Consider the following 25,076-nt stretch of genomic DNA (forward strand, 5'->3'; position numbering starts at 1 on the left):
CCAGAGAACTGCGCGATGATATTCAAGAGCTAGGAGACCGCACTGACCGCCTGGAAGCCAAAACGGATGATATGTGCACAGCACATAATGAGTTGGTGGACCACATACACCGCTTGGAGGAAGATCAAGCAACTCTAAAGCTTAAAATGGCCGATATGGAGGACAGGGCCCGTAGAAATAATCTGCGCTTCAGGGGCATAGCTGACACAATCCCGAATGAGGCCCTCCCACAATTTCTACAAACCCTATGCTCAGCAATAGTACCACAGCTCGGGGCTGAGGCCTGGACGCTGGACAGAGCGCACAGGCTGCCGAGACCGGCCAGGCTAACGGCAGACACGCCGAGAGATGTTATAGCACGCTTTCACTACTACAGCTCAAAAGAAGCAGTCCTGTCCGCGACGAGGAAACTGGAAACGTTACCCGAACCGTACCAAGGACTCAGCATTTTTGCCGACCTCTCCGCAGCTACCATGGCGAGACGACGTGAGTTTATTAATATCACGAAAACCCTACGCAACCGACAGATCCCGTACAGATGGGGTTACCCTACTAAACTGCTAATTTGGCACAAAGGCAAAACTGAAGTAGTATTAGACCCGGAGGCCGGAATGGCGAAACTCAAAGACTGGGGCCTACATCATAACATGGGCCACAACTCTCCCACACGCACGCAACCAAGGAAGCTGACAGCTGACTGGATGATGGCGGGATCGACTTCGAAAGCAGCAGCACATTAAGAACTTTGAAGCAGAACCAACCAGGGCCTAGGCCTTGCCGGCTCATTCACTTAAGTATCACTATCTGCAATACGCATTTGATTTAATGAATAACTTATATGCATGTATTCAGGGTTTCCGGTTAAGCCACCTCAGTTGACATAACGGTTTTGTTTAATGTTCTGTTTTTAATGGCCACTGACCGTAGCCGTTTTGAGTTATGTTTATAATATAGTGGTTTAGCGACTTGCCTACCCAGCACCCTGTAAACGAAACTAATGTAATCCAGCACAAGGTTTACATACACCAACAAGGTGACTTTTGCCTACGGGGAACCACGCACAGTAATTGTTGGCCTCCCAACCGGCCCATGAGGTGGATCCCCATATTGAAGTAATTTCTCTCAACGCCACAAGTAAAACCCTTAGCCTACCTAACAGGCGTGGTCGGTACATGTTTGGGGAGCCGGTATGGCGTACACCCCAGATTCGATAACATTAAGACATGTACCTCTTAAATTGAGCTACTGACAGTTATGTTTTAGTTTGCTTTAGATTTGGGCCCCCAACGCCATATTCTAGTGTGAACCTATCTCATTCCATCTGGCTCCTCAAGGTAGAATTTTAATAGGCTCGGCTTCGGTGGAGCCGTCTATCCACACCCCCCACCGCCCATCCTCGAGAGATGCCAAACTCTCACCTGAGGCGATCTACATCCCTGTGCTGGCCACAGGTATCCCCTTGTTCTCCCCCTTACACCCCAACCCAAGGTTTAAATGTGTTTGTACGATATATGTTAACATGTATAAAAATGTTCCTAGATGCTATGCAATGTATCAGTATTCCACCACTCATAATGTGTGTAACTTGCCTAAACATGCAATGTCTGTGCGTTTGCCTACCCCTGACCGTACGCAACACTCCCCAGGTTGGACGCCAGGCCCTACTGGTTCCAGGCGCTAAAGCACTGCATCCCCACACACAATCATGACGCTACCTACGTTTAAAATCTACTCGTTAAATGTCAAAGGCCTGAATAGCCCGCATAAGAGGCGCCTCCTGGTGCAAGAAATGCAGAAATCTAAGGCGGCAGTTATATGCCTCCAGGAGACACATCTCTGTGTCCGCAAACCCCCACGCATTCACTCCCCTCACTACCCCCAGGTATTCCATGCGTTCTCGCCTAACAAATCCAAAGGGGTCGCTATTCTTTTCCATAAAGATTGGGTCTTTCAAGAAACAAACAGGTATATTGACAAAGAAGGGCGCCTGCTGGTTCTGGTGGGTAACCTAAATGGCATGTTGATGACTATAGCAACACTATACGCCCCAAATGAAGCCCAGAATACGTTTATACGTAAGTCTTTGCTACATCTCGCTAAAATCAAACAAGGCCACACGATAATATGCGGTGACCTTAATTGTACCCTGAACCCTGATCTTGATATACAGCGAGAAGGCCACAAACCCCCCACCGCTCAATCGAGAGCGATAAGCGCTGACTTAAGCAAAACAATCTCCCATAATGAGCTTTATGATACATGGCGCTCTATATACCCTACCAAAAGAGACTATACGTTTTTTTCACAGGTACACAGAACGTACTCAAGGATAGATTATTGTCTGGTAGACAAGGTGACCCTAAATAATATAGAGGACATACACATAGGACAGAGGACGTGGTCAGACCACGCCCCTCTGTCAATCACCTTTAGATCTCTACACTCGGCGAGAGGCAGGGGAAAGTGGAGACTCAATGAGAGCTTACTAGACAACCCACACATACTTGACACAGTAGTCAAAGAAGCAACGGAATACTTCCATATCAACTCATCAGATGACATCCCGGCCCCAACCATTTGGGTTGCTCACAAGGCAGTTTTACGGGGAGTACTCATAAGGGAAGGGTCCAAACTTAAAAAGATAACTAATGACAAACGTGTCCTCCTGCGACTAGAACTGACATCCCTTGAGACACAAAACAAAGCTAATCCAACAAAAGCCATAACAAAACAAATCTCCGAAATACAAAGGGAATTACACGAACTAGACCTCTTATCCACCGAAAGATGGATGAGATCTCTCAAACTCAACTTTTACACACAAGGGAACAAAGCAGGAAAAATACTGGCCAAAAAACTCAAACACAAACAACTACAAACTAAAATCCCTTACATTGACTCCCCCACAAGAGGCAGATTATATAACCCTTTAGATATCGTAAACGAACTGGCAAATTATTATGACACGCTTTACAACTTGGAAAAAGACCCAACGACACCCCAACCCACACTTGAGACCATAGAGGCCTTTCTAAACAAAACATCGCTACCGCAACTCTCCCCAATAGCCTGCAGGCAATTGGACGAACCATTCACGGAAGAAGAGGTGCTCAACACTATTAAGTCCCTGCCCAAACATAAGGCGCCTGGCCCCGACGGGCTCTCTAATTATTATTACCACAAATTAGCACAGACATTGACACCCCACCTCACAGACCTATTCAACACCATTAAACGAACAGGCACTCTCCCGGCGGAGATGCTGGAGGCACATATAGTTACCCTGCCCAAACCAGGCAAGCCGCCCACTCAAAGCGAAAACCTTCGACCTATCTCCTTACTGAACGCAGACATTAAACTGTATGCGAAACTATGGGCAACAAGATTGAAACAAAACCTCCCCAACCTAGTCTCTGCCGAACAAGCGGGATTTGTCCCAAGCAGACAAGCGGGTGATAATACTAGACACTTCATCAATATGATCAACTGGGCTAACAAACATAAGAAATCAGGAGCAGTTCTGGCGCTTGACGCTGAAAAAGCGTTCGACCGTCTGAACTGGCTATACATGGAGGCCACCCTATCCAAAATGGGCTTCACTAGCCAATCTCTGAGAGGTATTAAGGCATTGTACCAAATGCCATCAGCCAAGATCTTCAACTCCGGCTTCCTGTCAAACACATTCCACATAAGCAACGGCACACGCCAAGGCTGCCCGCTGTCCCCGTTACTTTTCATTTTATGTCTAGAACCACTTATACAACGCATCAAACATGACCCCCTGATAACAGGCTTAGACACTCCAGCAGGGACCCAAAAACTAGCCTTATTCGCAGATGACGTGTTAGTATACGTTTCCGACCCAGAACGATCCATCCCAAATTTAATGACTCTTCTCCAAGAGTATGGAAGAGTTTCATACTATAGGAATAACCTCAAAAAGACACAAGCCCTGCCCATAAACCTCCCCCAGCGCACCGTGCAGTCCCTCATGGGCTCACACCCATTTGACTGGAGGAAGGTATCCATAAAATACTTAGGTATTAATCTGACCAAATCAGCCCAACATCTTCCTAAAGAGAATCACACCAAGGTGGCCCATAAATTGCAATCGCTACTAGATGGCTGGCAAGATCTGGAAATCTCATGGTTGGGTAGGGTGAACACCATCAAAATGATGGCACTGCCACATATCCTATATCTATTCCACACCATTCCCATAACACTCAACGACAAACTACTACACAAATTCCAAAGTATCTTCAATGCCTACATTTGGAAAAAAAAGCCACCGAGACTAGCTAGGCGCCTAACCTGGCCTTCCCCGAATAAAGGGGGGCTGGGCATCCCAAACATCAGGATGTACTATAGAGCCGCAATCCTGGCACAAGGCCTGGAAATACTCACACGCCAACACACTCCTATTTGGGCTTCCCTAGAAAACGCCTGCATTCAGCCACTCACTGTGCAAGCCGCACTGCGGGCAGGTGTACTCGGGAAGACGCCCGCGAACAACCCCTTACAAAGCACAAACCATCTACTAAAAAGCTGGAAGAAATGGGCAGGCACACTCACGGGTGCGACTAATCTCCTATACTTCGCACCTATACAAACAATCTCAGAATTAGCTGAAAATATCACTATGACAACATGGACTACGAGTGGCATACACTCGATAGCCCAACTGTACACAGAAGCAGGCCTAAAACCGTTTCCAGTGCTCCAACTGGAGTTCAACCTTCCCCCCAGGGACATATTCAAGTACATCAGGATAAAACACATCTTACAAAATTTACACGCACAATACTGTGAGGAAACACAACTAACACACTTCGGCCGACACTGCATAAAACGACCCACGCAATCAAAATCATTATCCATGTGCTATACAGCTCTCAACGATAGGGACCCGCTCCACAAGCACACCTATATGCGCTTGTGGGAACGCGAGCTCGAAGTAAACATCCCGATGCCATTATGGCTACAAGCCATTCAGACAACTAGAAAAACGTTTAACAGCCTAGCGCACTGGGAGGCCTACTGTAAAATACTTATGAGGTGGTATATGGTTCCAGTCAGGCTGGCTCTCATGTACAAGACCACATCACCTAACTGCTGGAGATGTGATGCCCCCAGGGGAGATATGTTACACATTTTTTGGACATGCCCTGCAGTAACCGACTTTTGGAGGCAAATAGGAAAAGCCATCAAACTGATTACACCTCGCAAACTCCCATTCACACCAGAATGCTTCCTCCTCCACCTGTCTCCAGAATTGTTAACTGACAAAACTAAACATGTCCTCCTGCATATTTTAACCGCAGCTAAAACCAGCATAGCATGTCACTGGAAGAAAAGGAGCGCCCCAACACCGCTAGAGGTATGGGGTAGACTAGACAATATCGCTATGTACGAACGCATGGCATACAAACTACAGGGTCGTGTCGAATCCTACTCCACACACTGGGAAAATTGGCACACGGCACGCAAAGAAATATTGAAATAGTGAAAACTCACACCACTAACATTTAACACACTTCATAACTTTCACAGCCAACGTCCCACCGGCTAGCATCTGGGAATTTACGCAATTAAGGTATACCACAAAGCTCAGACAAGTAACACAAACTGTACACTGCATGGCACTAGTACAAGACTCTCGTACCGTACTGTATAAACACTGGTTACTAAGTTACCCCCCTGTTTACTTTCTCTAACACTCATTTCCCCACCTACACCCCGACCTATGAATATGCATATAATCTGGCGAACACACACAGTCCACAAGGCGGACACTAGTCAGCACTCTATGCAATAATAGGCACATAGATTACAGAAAGAAAACAACTTGGAGAATGGTATTTAATAGACGATGTGTAATATGTATGTATTTTGCATGTACCAACTGAATGAATCAACACCTGTCGTCCCCTTTGTTTAACCCTTGATCAATGTCTAATATGTACTGTGCAATGAGATAATATGACCTTGCATATTCATGTCCCCCTCCTCTTTCTTCATTCTGTACCCCTATATATCTGAATTTCAATAAAAACGAAACATTGGAAAAAAGAAGAAAGAGGACCAAAAGTCAGCCTTACCTTAACTAATTTCATTGTCAGCCAGTCCACACAAGTTTTGTTCCCATAAATACCTGTGTTAAACGCTCCTTCCCACAAATTTTTGCCACGAACTCCTGGAGTAGTGTGGAAGCTCTCCTCCTGCCCACTGACTATGGTCCAGGTCTGAAACTCTGTTTGGGAGCTACCCTGCCCAGCCGCCCTTAGTTGCTTTCCCTCAGTGCCCCTGGTTCGGCACTTTCCCTTCTTTCGAATGGAACCGAATGCTGGCGGTCGTTCGCATGAACCAAACCCACTGTGACAAATGCTCCTTCCCACGAATGTTTTCCAGTAACTCCTGGAGTAGTGTGGAAGCTGGTCTCTTGCTCACTAACTATGGTCCAAGTCTGAAACCCCGTTTGGGAGTTATCCTGTTCAGCCGCCCTTAGCCGCTTTCCCGCGGTGCCCCTGGTTCAGCACTTTTATTGTTAGAAACTTTTATTGCTCAGCTGCCTTGCTTTTTTTTGGACAGGGAGGGTGGGTCAGGAATCCTTATTAATCCCTGGTGGTTTGTGGTGGAACTTCCATTGTTGCAGACACCTTCTGGCTCTCACTATGTTCTGGCCCTTTGCAAGTGAGTTGAAGCATTGTCATGGTAATCCATGGCAACACTGACTTCAGATAGCGAGGGACAGCACAGGCTTGCTTGCGCTCTGAGTGCTGAAGCACTCTAGGCTGGTTGGATGTCTCCCCATCTGGCACGTTTGGGTCAGCAGCCTCATGTGCCATAGTTTGCTGACCACGGCAGTAGAGTTTAATGAGAGAGCAGTAGTCTTGCACTGAAAATCGATAGAAGTGGGTGCACACAGCACTGTTACTAAGTGTAGTGTTACAGAGCGGGACAGCGATAGAGGACCTTTAAGGAGGCGGGGATAAGACATTTAATCTTATACTCTTCTGGCTGCTCACTATACGCTGTTTCAAACTGGACAGAGAAACATTAAAGTCCTCTACTTCTCCTGCAGTTCTGCTCAGCCATGCTTGCAAAGGAGATAGGATGCTAGTAGAGGAGGTTTCAATAGGGTTAATAGACACACAGTGGGTAGGGGGGATTAACATTGGCTTAGAGACATACAAGGGGTAAGAGATGAGCCTAAGATATAAGAAATAAGTGTGGTTAAAGGAGCACAAACAAACACCATAACTACTGCAGCACTGTAGTGATTATGGTGCTAGGCATGACTTGGTGCCCTGCCCCCCTTCCATTTTAAGTAGTCAGTTTTTGAGAAGTTTTTTTTTTTTTAACAATTAGACTGCTTACCTGGGGTGGCTGGGTGCTGCTACCTGCCTCCACTACTAACACACAAGAACCAGAAGTTCCTAAGCAGGGACTTGAGTTAACTCTCTTCAGTACAGGGTTTGCTCATTGGCTGAGAGCATCATGGCTGTTCACAATAAATTCATGATTAGTAACCCTTCAATAGCATTCCCAAGCCACAGAAACACTGCAGGCACTGTAACTCTATATTTCTTGTAGTGCTTGGAGTCTCTTGGCACTGTCTCTTCATTCGGTGTTAAACCATTTATGTGCAGTTTAAAGGGACACTCCACTGCCCAAATACAAAAATCCACTGGTGGGTTTAATTTAATAATGTGTTTTTCATTATGAATATATATAAAAACTACTTGCAAAAGCTGCAGATCTTGCCAATGCAGCTCAATAAAAACGCTGAGCAATGGCCTCTGTGAGGTTATTTATGGAGATTATTATTATTAATTTTCATTAATTAGAAATAATAATTTTATAAAAATTATAAAAATGTATAATCTTTATTAAAATACCAGGGGTTGGGGGCGGGGCCTGACTGTCATGGAGGGAAGACGTGCCTAACTGAAGCTCCACGCAAATCCTTGTAAAAACGGCTAAAATGGCACCTCTAAACCATAACAAACAGCCACACACGACCCCAAGCGACATAACAGCCCTCTACCCTAATGGTGAACCGGTGATGCGGCCCATGAAGGGACAGCAGACAGCAGACTATAACCGCAAGGGCATGCGGCCTGGTGCGCACCGGGCTGGAGAAGCGGCCGATCCCCCAGCCTGGAGCCACATGGAAACCAACTGCCACAAGCGGATACCCCGCAACCCCCCCCTCTGGACCGGCGGGGGTGATCCCGGTCCACCCCTGGGGGTCCCCCTTCACACGGCGAAAATAACTGGGGAGCTGGCTGGAGAGCCGAGGGGCCCACCTAAGATGGCGGAGACCATGCGGCCACCAGTCAACCAAGAGACATTAAGACATCCCACGTCCAACATTGATAAAATCTTCCAAGATTTCTGGATCAAGCTAGAGCTCAGATTACAACAAGGGGCTACAGGTCCACTCATCTTAAACTGTCCACCCAAACAGCAACCACCTAACCCACAGCAACAGCCTGCAGCCCGGACAGGGCCTCACACTATACAGAGGTGGCGGAGGAACAAGCCTGTACCTCGCCCGCGTAGGGCAGTGAAGCGACAGAAACCAAGCACTGGCTCACCCCGTCCACTCATCATCCGGAAGGCGACCCTGCCTGGGCTCAGCGGCATTACTAACCGATCCCAGCGACACCCACTCACACAGCTACACCAGTGCTCTCACCACACCACAGCGGAGTCCCACGAGAATCCACAACGAGGCTCTGCACAGCCCCAGTGTGGCATCGGGTGAACCGCCGGGGATCCATCGACACCACGGTCCAGGAGCAGGGGGACCTGACACGGCTCACAACGCCACATCATGATTCTGGGAACACGATCCCCCCTACACCAACTTACCTGGAGAGGGACTCACATCTGGGAAACCCCAGGGGACTTTCGTATGTTTAAACGGGTATAGCGATACATCTTTTGGACACTACAAGCTAAGGGGTATACTCACCTAACATGTTCAGGTTCAGGATCATATAGTCACACCATTCGAGAGACCTGTTTTAAGCTGTTTAATAAGCACACTGTATACCCCTCTTGAAACTTCAATATCACATACCTTATAACTTTAAATGTTATTAATAATCTTATAAGTTTACCTAGCCTAGCTTTCATGTAGAAAAGTTAATTTGTTTAGCGGGCAATTTGTTTAGCGTGTATTTTAAGTAAGAAATGCAAACTGTACCAATATCACAGATGGAAAGAAAAAACCTGAATACTATAATATGTTCTGACAAAACTCAGTTTCAGCCGACCTTTTAAAAAAAATGTGCACAGTACTTTATGCCATGTTATGTTCTGCTATTGAAAGGCTTCCTGCAGCTACTGTGGCGTAGCAAGCCAGATTGTTCAATTCATGCACAAACAAAAATAAAGAATTAAAAAAAAAAAAATACCAGGGGTTGATATTTTATTGGCGCAAATTCCAAATTCCCATCTATTAATTTAAATAGTTCCTACTATTTAACTCTTAGATATAGAGCACGTTGTTCGAATTTAATATTTCATACATTGATATTACAACTTTTTATAAAAATTATAATATTTATTTTTGTCAATAAGTGTATTTATACACGGTAATAAGTGAATAGGTTTTCATTAATATTGAATAAGATATGGCATAGTGCAGTATCACAATCTCAGTAACAATTTCAAACTCTTTAGAGTGATAGGATTGTTAGTTCATGATAATTCAATCAACCGTGTTAGTATATGGAATATTTTCTTCATACACTATTGATTAAGACAATCAGCAAATAGAATGTTTAATTATAAAGAACCATATGAGTTTATCAGCATATGGATTATTATAATTTAAAGACAGAATTTTTCAGGATCTTAAAATGCAATCTTAGCTTTTTGCTCTTAGTACGATTTACAAACACATATGGATTTTTTGCTTATTGTAAACACCCTTCATTAGACTTAGCTGGACAGAGTTTGTTATTTACTCAGTTCATCTATACACAAAGTTCTACGACAATGTTTACCAGCTAGCACCAAATTTTAACCAGCTCAGTGCTGTTTTCAGAGTAATTAATTATGACTAATTAATTCATCCAGTAACTAAATTCTTGCAGATTTAGTCAAAACAGTTCTTATCTGATAAATATTTCCTAGATTGTTATAGGATTAATATTCCTGTATTTCTGTAAAGAGGAATGGTCAAGAATTACTCCTGACCGTTGCGCACGTCTGATCTGCAACTAAAGGAAACGTTTGGTTGAAGTTATTGCTACCAAAGTAGGTTCAACCAGTTATTAAATCCAAGGGTTCACATACTTTTTCCACCTGCACTGTGAATGTTTACATGGTGTGTTCAATAAAAACATGGCATCATTTCATTCTTTGTGTGTTATTAGTTTAAGCAGACTGTGATTGTCTATTGTTATGACTCAGATCACATTTTATGACCAATTTGTGCAGAAATCCATATCATTCTAATCATTCCAAAGGGTTCACATACTTTTTTTTGCAACTGTAAACATAGTTTCACATTAAAAATGGCAATACTGTACCCATACATAGGAGCCCATTATGATTATTAATAAAAAATAAAATAAAAATAAAAAAATAAACAATTGATTTAATTTTAATTTTGGATCTTAACCTAAGAATTCCAAATGACAGATATAATATACATAATGGAAATTGTTTTCCACACTGAAAAAAAAAATATATATACAAATGAAAGAAATGAATATATATATGAAAAATGTAGCGAGATATAATGAAAAGAATATAAATAAGGATACATTTAAAAAATAGATAAACAAATAATAAAAATAAATATAAAATAAAAATAAAAATTATAAAAATGTAAATCTAAAAAAATAAAAAAAAATTTGATAGAAAGAATTAATTAAGTAATATGAATGTTCCAATCCACTTTTAATTTACAGTGGTATCGTTCCTATAATGGGTCCTTATGAGGGGCATACCGTAATCCCATTTACTTTAAAGGAAGCAGATAATGTATATTTCAGCGTTGAGACCTCTGGGTTCCAGGGTGCCTAATTGATGGATCCAGAAGGTCTCTCACTGTGCTAGCCTCTCGTCCCTGTTGCCACCTCTCCAAAGGGGTCTTATATGTTCTATACCAAAACACATCATGGTCTTCTACTTAAAGAGGGGACAGTTGTTACAGTGAACTGGAACTGTGTGATTTATATATTTTTTTCGAATATTATGCTGATGTTCTAAAAATCTGATTTTGAGTATTCTCTTGGTTTTGCCGACATACTGGAGTATATACACCACATAGTCCGTGTATCATCCAATATAGTCTCTATTCAGATATTTTTTTCCGGTTGCTGTACTGCTGAAATTTTTTTTTATTCCCACTTTGTTCCCTGTGGTCTTACATGATTTACACGTTAAGCATCCATTACACTCTGCAGATTTAGATATTTCTCTCTGTTTATTGCCAGTTTTAATACTATAGCTAGGTGCTATAGATTTTAGATTAAAAAAAAAAATTATGGGTGGGCGGTCTGGAAGGAGAGGTCCTAAAAATCTGTCCTCTTGAAGTATAGACTAATATTTTGATACTGCCCTTTTTATCTTGAAATGATCTGTATTATATTTTGTGATGAAAGCATGATCATATTTCTTTATACTTTTTCTATCTATATAAACCTTTTCTTTAGGTTTGTCCTCTAATAGTTACTCCTATTTATAATTGAAACTGTGTTAAGTTCCTTTTCTAAGTGATTTTTATCGTATCCTTTTGCAATTCATTTGTTTTTAACAACAGTGGCTGGGTTTAATTGTGGCGTACTCTAGTGAATTGGCTTTTAGCGATTCCTCTGAGCCAAGGGTCATGATGACAACTCTGTCTGTGTACAAAGCTATTGCCATCCCCATGCAAGGGACCCCCCCCCCCCCGACCTGAGAGTAAACAACAGTAGAAACAAATACACAATTACATTGGCTCTCAGGTCCAGGACACTACCATACAAAATCAGATAATCCCTCCTCTGTGCCTGGGAGATATTTGGATCAGGAACTGTACTAGTCTAATCCAATTATCTTCAAGCACAAAAAAAACTTTATTTTCTAAAACATCCCAAAAGTACCCTATAAATACATAAAACCCCACAAGTTACATCCCCTGATAGCCCTGATCTGGGTGACCAACATATCCAAAAATCATCCAGGTCAGTTCAGGGGTTAAGGAATTTCCTGGAAGTCATTTGTTTGACCGACCACACGCATGGTCCCCTGCCCAAAATAGTTCCAGAGAATCAGGGCTTGCGGTCGGTCTAGTTCGGTAGTTTAAAAACAAACAAACTACTGAACATAGTCAATGTTCAACCCTGGAGCTTGTTCCCCTTGTTCAAACAAACGATTTCACCGAACAGTGCCCTTCTAACTTGTGTAAAACCGAACGCAGGCGATGATGGAAATCCAGCGGTATTCAGGAGTTTGTGTGTCCGATTTTAGTTCCATGAGATTCATGCCCAAACACCGCTGCCTGCGTTCATGCGAACAAGATGGCTGCCACCTCGTGGTCATCTATAGAAATTGCGCCCACCCAGACGAACACTTAGAACACTGAGGTGGAAATTGTTACTGTGTAGCAATTAGGCTTAACAAGCTCCAGGGTGGTCTCCGGCCCATGCGGCTATTCGGTTACCGAACCACATAGTCCAACTACACGAACTGAGACTTTTTTATCACATTATAAAAGGTCCATAGTCTGTGGGCAAGAAGATGGCAAACAGGCTCCTCCAGGAACTTGTGGCAAACTCACTTGAAAAGAGGAGTTTGTCACATACCTCTTATTTTTGCTTAACACGTACTTTTAATTAACACATACTTGTCTTATATTTTATTGACACAGATGCATTTACTCACTGTCTGGCTCTTTTAGCTGACAGGGTCATACTTTGAGAAAAACATATTGTTTCTTCATTTTAGCACCTCATGGCATATTAGCTAAATTGCATTTTTGCTATTCTGCATGTATTATTTTTATCACACAATATATACATATTTCCTTCCTACACAATATCTCTGACACCTCCCTCTTGAGCTTAGGGACACTTAAAAAGTGCCAATTATATAAGTGCCAATTTTTAATGAAATCTGCACTTTTTGTAAAATTAAAAAACAAAAGACACACTTTTCACACATACAAGTTGAAGTGCTTTAAGAGACTGGAATTTCCCTATAACACTCAATAAGGGTCCATGCCCAAACAAAGCCCAGACTCCACTGGAGGAATGGCTAAGACATAGGTCACACCTTTCCGTTTAGCCATACCAATTCATACTGGCAATGTCAGCTGTTGTCAGCTGACCCTCTCCCAATCGCCACTGTCCATTGCTGCTCAGGTTGCTTCCTCATTAGCCCAAGCAGCACAGAGGTGATGGGCTGCTGCGGAGTCTCGTTAAAAAAAGGTTTAAGACTAAATGGAAGGGTGGCCAAAGACTCCAGACATTATAACCACTTTAATTAGATGAAGCAGTTACAATGCCTAGAGTGTACCGCTACGTTAACAGGCATGTAATTTCTGGGCTGAGGTTTTCATCTCTTTTTTTAATATGGACACCACGTCTGTTTTCCTCCAATTCAATGTAAGGAAAAAATCTTCAAAGCTGATCGGAATGAAGCTCCCCAAGTACCCCTAGTTCTATCACATTTTCATATGGAGCTTTGTTTACTTTTTTTTTTTCCATTTATTTAGCACTTTGTCCCAGTTCAGTTACATGTTTACTGTAAGGTTTTTATAGCAGTGATTGTCATCTACAGCTGTAAGTTCGAATTTGCTATATACTTAAGGGGGAAAAAAAGTTTAAAATTGTTTAATTGAACCAACAACTGTTTAATTGTGCTTTTTTTTTTTTTTTTTTGATATTTTTATTTTGTGTGAAATGTACTTAACATAGGTGAGGTCTGTGAGTCTCTGTTCCGGGTTCATTTGGAACTAATGACCCCACATTTTTTTACAATCTGTGTTGCACGTTAGAGTATATAAGTGGCTTCCAGTGTCGCTCAATACTAAGCCTTACGGTGCTACATATTCTGTGATCTGTCTTGACAGGGTTTCAATTTGGGGGAAGGCCTACAACATGTGAATATGAATATGAGCGCCTTCCAATTCATAGTATCTAAAACATGGTGGGGAGTGCAATGGGTAGAAGTTGTAAGCTGGAGGCCAGTGAGAGTGTTTTGTAACATTTTTCTATAAAGGTTAGGTAAAATGTTTTTTGTGGTTTTGAAGATTTATTTATTTTATTTTTTTAATTCTTTATTTATGTTGTGCACATATTAACATACAAGTTTGGTATGCCACGATAGCAATACCCAACTATAGTAATGCGGTCAAGGAACAACAGTAGCATGGCATGCATTTACATGGCACATTTTACATTTTTAAATGTTGTCGTTAAGGTGGAGTATTGTGTGACACAGACTATGTGTGAAAGTAGGTATATAGTCGGCCTTCCATCTCCGGGCACTCTTAAGCATCTCTGGTGTGTTGTGGCTCGGATCTAACTTGGTTACAGTGGTACTGAGCTTCGTTCTAGAATGTGTCCCTGCTAGTGTTTGTGCCGGAGTGGGTTAGAGGTTCGTTGCTGACTGCCTCCGGTACTTGTCAAAGTAGTGTTATATGTACTTAGGTCTTAGGAGGTGTGTGTGGGGGGTGGTGTAAGTGGCTCAAGGTGAACTGTCGAGCTTCAGGTGGGCTGTTTGTGTAAGAGCTCACATCTGTGTATATGTTAGTGGGCTAGGTTTAAACGTGGGGCAAAAATGTGTATAGCGGGAACAGAAAAGTTAGCATCATAAACTGGTGCCCTAGGCAGTGCCTAAGGACGTGGTATTAGCGGACTGTCCATCTCATCAATGTCCTTGAGTGGTGGCCTCTGCATTTCCTCCCTTGTTCGGCCGCCGGGGGGAGAACGGGATCACTGTGTCCGGGTTCCATTGGTGTGGAGTGCGGCCTGCTGCCTCTGCTCCGGTCGATGACAGGGCGTCAGGAGATAGGTTGAGGGTGGGCAGTGTGGCCTTTGCCTCTGCGAGATCTCTGATCTGGAGCTTGTTTCCCCCATGCTGGATCATTAGGGTACGGGATTGCCGCCACTGATATGGAATCTGTTGTTGTCGGAGGAGTGATGTAAACGGTCGGAGCGATCGTCTCCAAGCCTCAAAGGTCCGGGAAGAAAGTGAGAGACATATCTTCAAATTTATATGGCACGTGGTCTCTGACCACCGCTGCTTTATCTTTCCCGCTCATTAGCTGGAGGACCATGTCCCTCGGTACGTTGTCTGGTGCTCGTGGGGACTTGGGTACCCGGAAGAACCCCTCAATTCCCACCAGCTTGCCCTGTCGTGGGGTAAGTATAGTGCCTAGTAGGCGCCTAAGGAAGTGCGGTAATTCCGCTGTCGGCACTTCGTCCGAGATGCCCCTAATTTTAATATTGTTTTGCCGCCGCCAGTCTTCCATGGTGGAGAAGCGGCGTTCAGCTAGTTCGCTGTGTCGCTGGAGCCCCCGGACAGCCTCTTGGAGTGTGGCAATCTGTTGGGCCTGGGTATCGGACGCGGCTTCCACCACCGCCAGTCTGCCCGTAAGGCCTTGCAAATCCGTGCGGATTAATGCGACGTCCGTTTGCATGTTCTTCTGGAGATCCGCCAGGAGTGCTTTCAGCACCGCCGCCGTCACTGGTGCGTTGTCTCGGTCGGTGTGCTGTTGAGCTACTCTTGGGTTGGCAAGTGGAATCTCGCTTTCCTCATCAGGGGACATGTCGTCTGAGAGGTCAGAGTACATTGCAGGATGGTCGGCCATCTTTGGTCTCGTCCCTCCGCTGGCCTGCCGCAGTATGTCTCCGATATCGAAGCCCATCCGTGTTTTTTCTGGCCTCATCTTCTTAGATTTGCGACCCATGGTGTGTCCACTGTCTCGTGGGGGGTTCCCCAGTTGTGGGTAGCTTAATTTTAGGTTCTTGTGCAGTATTTTTGGGTTTTGCGGTCAGAGCTCAGACAATGTGCGGCCATTCAGCCCGGCTGCCGGTTTTTAAGATTTTTCACCTTTTTGGATTGAGAGACTCCAGCCACTAAACTTCCTTTTTAAGTACTTTGTAAGAATTGTGTGGAAATAGGGCATTCATAAGAATAAATCACTGAAATTATGTATTGTTTTTTTCAATTTGGCTATTTTTTTTGTTCAATGGTGTATTCCTGAAAATTCGCTGTATAGTAGATACAGTCTATGGTCTCCATATAATAAGCTTTCCAAATGATTTAATACTGTTAGATTTGACCTTTTGGTCTTCTAAAAGTCTTTTCTCCAACCTGACTCTCAATTCCTCTGCAGACACTCAATGCTGAGGAATTCAGAAACAGGGAGAGCAGACAAGACGTCCCGCAGCTGTCTACCAATAGCAACCTCAGTGTATGCGCAGTGATTGCTATGGCAACTCAGGAGCGGATGCTGCTAGCACTGGCTAGGCCTAGGGAGTATAGGAATGAAGTGACATGGCATCACTCCATTTAGAAGCTGGCAGGTAAGGGTCCCCAAACAGGTCAAATCAATAAAGAGCACAGGAGGAGCACGGACAGACCACAGGTGGGTGTACCCATCTATTTAATGAGATCTTGACGGGGAGCAGAGGGCCAGGTAAGTGGTGACAGTTTCCCTTTTATGGTGACTGCTGTAGATAAATTTAGAATTTTTTTCTAACAATATTGGTTCATTTGGAACGTTTATTAAATGAAAACATGAAGAATATAAATCAAATAGTCAAAGTGAAAACTGAATCACAATATTTAAAGTAAAAAGTGCTTATTTGGGAAAAGAAATCCACGAGTCATATTATAACCGCTATTTAAGCCTTTTAGTTTTCGATTCACAAACATTTTGGAAAAGAATAAATATGTAATTGTCTGTTTTGTGTTGCTCTGCAGTACTTTATTCAGTAGAGAGGTTGTGTGGTGTGTGTGTGCCAGAGAGAAAGTTGGTGTTGGATACTGTAATTCTTAGGTCAGGATTTCTTCCTTAGAATCGAAATGAACTGATTGCTCACCTGAATGATCAACTGCAAGAGACAATAGCAAAGACCAACATAGACAACAAGTATGCCAAGAAGGACACAGAGCTGCAAATCTCCCAGACACAGAAAAGGTGTAGCATTTCTGAAACTAACCTGCTGCAAGAGATTGAGGTGGGCACAATTAAGATCTATTTAATACAGGTAAATCTTGAATATACTCAGGACTTCTTAAACCTAAGGGAAACTGATCAATGGCTTCCACCATGATCCTCTCATCCATTTGTAGAAGGTAACTTTATCCCACGGAGTGTGAATAAAATGATTTTATGATCCAGGAACTTACATATTTTGATATATATATATATAAAAATTATAGAGCCACAATGACTGTGTATCACCTAGCATAATTGGGGGAGGGTTGATTTAACAGAGAGGGTATTAACAAGGGAATTAACAAGGGAATTGCACATAATTCCTGGTTTAGTGAATAACGCCCAATAGTGTGAGGGAGGATGATGGTACCTGTATAATTGCAAGAACCTAGGCTTCTCCTGATATGGTATAGACCAGTGTTTCCCAACCCAGTCCTCAAGGCACACCTACCATTCCAGGATTTAAGGATTACCCAGTTCTGTCTAAGGTGTGTTTTCTTTTTTTTCTAAAAACACCTTAGACAAAACTGGGTAATCCTTAAATCCTGGACTGGTAGGTGTGCCTTGAGGACTGGGTTGGGAAACACTGGTATAGACAAGGTTTTAGAGTATGGTTGATATGGGATTTACTGAGCCCCTGTATGTATTTATCATTTACCAGTTACACATGAGTTAGCAGGAACCATTAATAAGGTCCCTCTTTTAAGAGGTCTAGGGGATTTGTGCTAGCTTAATGGCTCACCTAAAGCAGGTAAGAGGTATCATTCATCATGTCCTCTTCTTAGGCGTAGTTGGTTTTCTGGACCCCAAATTGATCCTACAGCCCAAAGGGGCTACACTTGGGTGTGTTCTAATGTGGCACTAAATCAGCATCATTCTTTAGATGATTTGCAGTTTTTAGAGGAGAGCAAATTCTGTGAATCATGAAATTTAGCCGGCAAAATTCCCTTTGTGAATGATATTCTTCAGCTTTGCTACTGCAAACTCATCAAGTGAATAACCTGGAGTATCTCCATTCTAAAAAGGATTGTAATACCAAATCGGTCACACACAAGCACCAGCTTGTACAATAAGATACAGCTTGAAGGCGTCAAGATGCTGGAGAGACCTTTTGCCTTGATAGTTGCAGACATTCAGCGAGATGGCAAACTAGGTGAGATCTAACCTGGAATGTGTGACATTGCAAACAGAGTCACTATTCGTACAGACTCCATGGATATCAACTCAAGTCTGTTTAATTCCAGACTGGCACGGATAAATCTTTCTTGCGCCTACAAATCTTTTAACTGCATCAAGAAGCAAGCAAACCATCCTCACAATGCCTCAGGCCGAAGTGGTGGGCTTTAGGTACCCGAAAACACTTCAACAAAAAAGTGTACCCACTTTACTGCATTATAATCATACAATAAGTTACTGTAGTGCTTGATCTAGCTCTGCCAAGTTTTTTTTAAATCTTCTTTATATCTGAAAATATGTTTTCTGTAGCAGAAGGTGTAGTTAATTTTAGTTACAATTTACTGGCTGTGTTTTCTATGCATTGTATCTTGTTCAATTTCAGACTATTCAAATTAAAACGGATGAAGAAATTAGAGCACATTTGGATATAGAAAATTTCCAGAGACAACATCTGCAAGTGAGTAGACAAAAGCCTTGTATGGAAAAATCAAAAGGGGGTGGGGGAATCACAACACGCTTAATGCCAAATGCCATCTATTGTATATACTCACCCTGCCAACATATATCTTTTTGTTTATTACTTTTCCTACCTTCATTGGTTATTGGCAAATCGTTACAAACCTGTCCAAATTTTAGAGGATATGCTAGGTTGTATTTGACCATTGCTAAGAATTTAACGAACATGTTTCTGGCAGGAGCTGGAAGCCAAACTTGAACACTGGATGGAGAAGTGTGATAAAGATGCTGAAAGGAAAGAGGATGAAATCCAGTCTATGAAGAAAGCTAGAGATAAGGATCTTGCTTTGCTGCAAACACTGGCTGAGCGGGTAAAAAACAAACAAACAAAAAAAAAACAGTTACATTTATTAATGCAATAATACATTAGTGAGTCTCTGTCACTTGTTATAATCTTAGTGTGAGCCGAGAATATAAGCCATGAAACAAACAAAAAAAACGAAAGCCAAGGGATATTTCACTACCGAAGAGGGACAGATAGATCAAACTGGCCTTTAATAATGAAAACTTTGCATAAAGTCTCACATCCAAGGAGCTCTGCAAATAGCCGCCACTATACGATTAAAGAAATAAAAGTTGCACCAAAACACAGTACAGCAGTGTTGCTTGTAGGTCTCACAGTAGTAGTTTCCCCAAAAGAGAAAAAAAAAATAGATGTGTCATTTCATAATTATATTGATATATAGTAGCAAGTATCATACTCGTGTGTTTGCCCTGAAGAGACACTGTTATTCTGTTATTTTTGGCTCACATTTTATTTCTTTTGTTGTACATATTTCTCTGCCTGATTTTGGAAGGGGTATTGGCTTTTTAGTTAGTGTATATAGCGCTATATTAATATTTGTCATAGTTTTCAGTATATGAAGGGAGATCAGGCTGAGGTATTAAACTTCTGTTAGTTTTTTTCCCCAATTCAACAACTTTTATTTGCTTTGTCATTAAATGCAACATTGTACAATGTATCTTGAAAACACTCGGAAGTATTGAACACATTAAAGATTAATTTCCAACAATTTTTTGGCCTACTGGTTTACAAAAAGTGTCACCAATAGTGTTATCATACCTACTTTTTAGGTCAATTAATGGCTATGGTTCACTGCGTGTATACATCGTGTCATAATTCATACGTTAGGCAAGGCCAGTCAATAGGCAAAAATGACAAATACTTTAACTTTTTGTATCAAGTGTTTGTGTCAGGAGCGAGCATGAGCCATTAGGTGTTCATTCCACTTAATTTTCACTGTAGTATTTATTGGTTTTGGCCTTAAGTGTTTATCCACCATAGTTTCATAGTCCCAATTTAGTGTTACTAGTGTGAGTAAAGCTGTTCGAGGAGGTGTCTTCAACGACTTCCATGCTCTCGCTATTCGTGTAACTGCTGTTACTAAGACATGGAAAATAAGTTTAACTTCTGTCTTTAAGTATAAAGAATATGAAAGAGTGATTACTGAAGATCGTTTAGAAAAGGAGAAAGCGCGTCAGGAGAAGAGACAAGCACAGCTGGAGCTGGATAGTACGATCAAGGTAAACAACGCTGCACTATTCTTGGATTAGATTTAGCAAGTTGTCAAATTTGCTTGGAATCTAGGAGTCGGCTAAAAAAAAAAGTTAGGAGCCAGGTTTTTTTTTTTTTTTTTTAGCCAACAGTTTCATTTTCAATGACAAACATACAATTCTTAAAGGAACACAATAGTCATCATAACCACTAAAGTTTAACCCCTTAAGGACTGAGCCAAATGTACACGTTGTGAACAAAACAAAACGTAAACAAAACCTGGCATTTGCGCTATATGTCTGTCCAACCGTAATTCACCTCTTTCATATTGAATGCACCCCCCCTTATTATATATAATTTTATTCAGGGGAAACAGGACTTTCATTTAATATCAAATATTTAGCTATGAAACATAATTTAATATGAAAAAAATGGGAGAAAATAAGAAATTTTATTTTTTTTAGCTCTACAAGACATTTTAACTGTCAATGTCATAATACTGTTTGCTTTTACTGCAATAAAATACACATATTTGTATTCAGCAAAGTCTCACGTGTAAAACAGTACCCCCCTATGTACAGGTGTTATGGTGTTTTGGGAAGTTACAGGGTCAAATATAGCATGTTACATTTGAAATTGAAATTCGCCAGATTGGTTACGTTGCCTTTGAGACTGTATAGTAGCCCAGGAAATAAATTTACACCCATAATGGCATACCATTTGCAATAGTAGACAACCCAAGGTATTGCAAATGGGGTATGTCCAGTCTTTTTTAGTAGCCATTTGGTCACAAACACTGGCCAAAGTTAGCGTTAGTATTTGTTTGTGTGTGAAAAATGCAAAAAACGCCAATTTTGGCCAGTGTTTGTGACTAAGTGGCTACTAAAAAAGACTGGACATACCCCATTTGCAATACCTTGGGTTGTCTACTATTGCAAATGATATGCCATCATAGGGATAATTTTCATTCTTGGGCTACCTTAGGGTCACAAAGGCAACGTAAGCAATCTGGCAAATTTTAATGTGAAAAAAATGAAACAAGCCTTATATTTGACGCTGTAACTTTTAAAAACACCATAAAACCTGTACATGAGGGGTACTGTTGTACTCGGGAAACTTCGCTGAACACAAATATTTGTGTTTCAAAACAGTAAAAAGTATCACAGCAATAATATCATCCGTGTAAGTGCTGTTTGTGCGTGAAAAATTCAAAAAACGTCACTTTTACTGGCGATATCATCGTTGTAATATATTTTACTGTTTTGAAACACTAGTATTTGTGTTCAGCGAAGTCTCCCGAGTAAAACAGTACCCCCCATGTACAGGTTTTATGGTGTCTTGGAAAGTTATAGGGTTAAATATAGTGCTAGCAAATTAAATTCCCTATACTTTCGGCATGGGTGGTCAGGCAGGTCCCGCTAATTGTAATTAATTAGGATACCTAATTATGTAAAATTATTACATAAATATATGTGTAGAATTAATATATATATATATATACATATGTGTATATATACGTATATATATATATTTTTTTTTCTTTTAATATTTTTATTTATATATAGGTATATATATAGTGATATATACGTATATATTTATGTATATAGATATATATATTTCGTTCTACATGTATTTTGATATAAATATGTATATTAATATCACAATAGTCAGAACAAAATAACACACATCTATATATTTTAATTATTTTTTTTTAATTCATTTTTTTTACGTATTTACATATTTTTTTTATATTAAATATATATATATATATATATATAAAACAAAAATTATATATATATTTAATCAGTATCAGTCTACGTGTAATTTGAAATTAATAAATATATATATTAATAGTAAAATACACCTAGACGGTGTGGGTGTGGGTGTGTGTGTGTGTATGTGTGTATGTGTATGTATATATATATATATATATATATATATATATATATATATATATATATATATATATGATCTAAGTATATATATATTTTTTTTTAATTTTATTTCCAGCCAGCAGGGGACTAACTGTCATTACAGTTAGTCCCCCTGCTGGCATTGCTGCAGCCAGCTATCCCGGCCGTGTGATTGTGAGGTCCTCGCAAGGACCTCACTCTCACATGGCCCGGCGGTGGGGGGCTGAAGAGGACGGACGTGCCGCGGGGGGCTCCCTGGAAGTCCCCCAACCGCGATCGCCGGCGTGGGATCACCGGCGACTGGATAAGTAACAAAAGACCGGAGGGCGTACAATTACGCCCAGCGGCGTTTAGAGCAGCTTGAAATAGGGCATAATTGTACGCCCTCCGGTCTTAAGGGGTTAATGTAGTGGTTCTGATGTCTATATCCTACCCCTGCATGCTTTTCAATGTAAACACTGCCTTTTCAGAGAAAAAATGAAATAAATAAAATTGCTGCTTAGAAACACCTCTATTCTCTAGTGAGTCACTGAGACGGACACCAAAGGGGATTCCTAGTCCAGTGCTGGACAACACCTATGTTCAGCATGGAGGCACTAAATGTTCCCCATATAGATGCATTGATTCAATGCATCTGTATGAGGAGATGCTGATTGATGCAGCGCAGCATTTTGCAGCGCACGTGCAATAGTCTCCCAATGTTTTCTTATTGGAAAGCATTGGCTTAGCTGAGACCATCGAGATTGATCTTAGCCATAAAGGTGGAGACAGGCACAGCATGGGAAGTAAAAATAAGTTTTCCCGTGCGATCGGATCGCAAGGAAAAAATACAATGGGACAGAAGAAGGGGGTGGGGGAGAATACTATGGGGGCAGGGTGAGGGGGGAGGAAATAATACTTTTGGACCGGAGATGGGGGGAGATGAATACAATGGGACAGGGGAAGGGGGAGATGAATACAATGGGACAGGGAGTTGAGGGGGAAAGAAAACTATGGGACAGGGGATGGGGGGAGGAAAGAACACTATTGGACAAAGGAGGGGGGGAGAGGAAAGAACACTATGGGACAGGGGAGGGGGGAGGAAAGAACACTATGGGACAAAGGAGGGGGGGGGAGAGGAAAGAACACTATGGGACAGGGGAGGAGGGAGGAAAGAACACTATGGGACAAAGGAGGGGGGGAGAGAGGAAAGAACACTATGGGACAGGGGGAGAGGAAAGAACACTATGGGACAGGGGAGGGGGGAGGAAAGAACACTATGGGACAGGGGAGAGAGAGAGGAACATTAAGGGGGGGGCACGAAGGTACAGGGGAGGTAAGGGAAAAGGAACACAGGTGGGGGGAGAGAAACATTAATGGGAATGGGGGGGAAGAGGAACACTAAGTGACAGCAGAGGGAGAGGAATACTAAGGGACAATCGAGGGAGGGGAGAGGAACACTAAGTGACTTGGAGGGGTTTGGGGTAACACCAACCCTAGTGACGCCACTGACCTGGGCCCATCTCCACTAAACGGGCTGACAAATACCAGACGCCAGTACAAAATACCTAGTTGCCATGGTGACCTGGCATTTGTTGAGTCCTGTATCAAGTAATTATTGAAGACATTTTGAAAAAAATGCATCAGAGTGCAAGTGTTTATTTAAGTACCAACTTTATTAAACGTATTTCATCTTACGTTCACAACTTTCTCTCTTTGTAGATTCAAGCCTGGTGGCGAGGCATGATGGTACGGAAAGGGTTAGGAGCCTTTAAGAAAGCCAAGAGCAAGAAAGGAAAAGGCAAGGGAAAGAAAGGCAAAGCCAAGAAAGGAGGGAAGAAAAAATAAGCTATTTCACATAGCTGCAAGAGCATTGCACAGGAAATACTGCAATTGATTTATCTGTAATAAAGATGTAAGGTGAAAGGAACGACCCCACTGTTTAATTTTACAGTCAAAGTTAAACAGTTGCCTTGCCAATGCCATACACATTACAGGGCTGCACAACTGCACCTTGGCTTAAAGGACCACTATAGTGCCAGGAAAACAATGGTTTTCCTGTCACTATAGTGCCCTGAGGGTGCCCCCACCCTTGGGGTCCCCCTCCCGCCGGGCTATAGGGTGAGGAAGGGGTTAAACTTACCTCTTTCTCCAGCGCTGGGCGGGGGACTCTCCTGAATGCGCATGCGCGGCAGGAGCCGCACGCGCATTCAGCCAGTCTATAGGAAAGCATTCACAATGCTTTCCTATGGACGCTGGCGTCTTCTCACTGTGATTTTCACAGTGAGAAGCGCGGAAGCCCTCTAGCGGTTGTCAATGAGACAGCCACTAGAGGCAGGATTAACCCTATTGTAAACATAGCAGTTTCTCTGAAACTGCTATGTTTATAAAAGAAAGGGTTAATCCTATCTGGACCTGGCACCAGGGGCGTTTTAGCCGCAAGGCCAACAAGGCATTTGCCTTGGGCGGCATTTTCCAGGGGGCGGCAAGAAACGCCGCCCCCAAATGCCCAGGGCAAATGCCTTGTTAGCCTTGCGGCTAACTGGGCTGCCGGTCGGGCTGATGGGCGGTGAGGGAGCTCTTCCTCTGAGCGCTCTGCTCAGCTCCCTCGCGCACCGCAGAGTGAGACTGGGAGCAGGAATATGACGTCATCTTCCGGCTCCCAGCCTCACTCTGCGGCACGCGAGGGAGCTGAGCAGAGAGCTCAGAGGAAGAGCTCCCTCGCCAGTGCACAGCAGCCTGCACGCCCGGCCGGCAGCCACTGGACCACCAGGGAGAAAGAGACCCCCCCAGCATTCCCAAAGGTAAGGAGGCTGGG

At 42.4% G+C, this 25,076-nt stretch overlaps 1 protein-coding gene across 1 annotated transcript in view; it reads left to right on the forward strand.

The window, feature by feature from the left end:
* IQCG (IQ motif containing G) overlaps positions 1–24,188 on the forward strand; it is a 36,264-nt gene extending 12,076 nt beyond the window's left edge. The window contains exons 6-10 of the mRNA XM_063442858.1: positions 17,037–17,198; positions 18,738–18,812; positions 19,051–19,182; positions 20,294–20,395; positions 23,981–24,188. Coding sequence (XP_063298928.1) covers positions 17,037–17,198; positions 18,738–18,812; positions 19,051–19,182; positions 20,294–20,395; positions 23,981–24,106 — 597 coding nt within the window. The 3' untranslated portion in view covers positions 24,107–24,188. The remainder of the gene's footprint in view (positions 1–17,036; positions 17,199–18,737; positions 18,813–19,050; positions 19,183–20,293; positions 20,396–23,980) is intronic.
* The last annotated feature ends 888 nt before the right edge of the window (positions 24,189–25,076 follow it).

This window comes from Pelobates fuscus, chromosome 2 (genome assembly GCF_036172605.1).
Source record: "Pelobates fuscus isolate aPelFus1 chromosome 2, aPelFus1.pri, whole genome shotgun sequence".
NCBI lineage: Eukaryota > Metazoa > Chordata > Amphibia > Anura > Pelobatidae > Pelobates > Pelobates fuscus.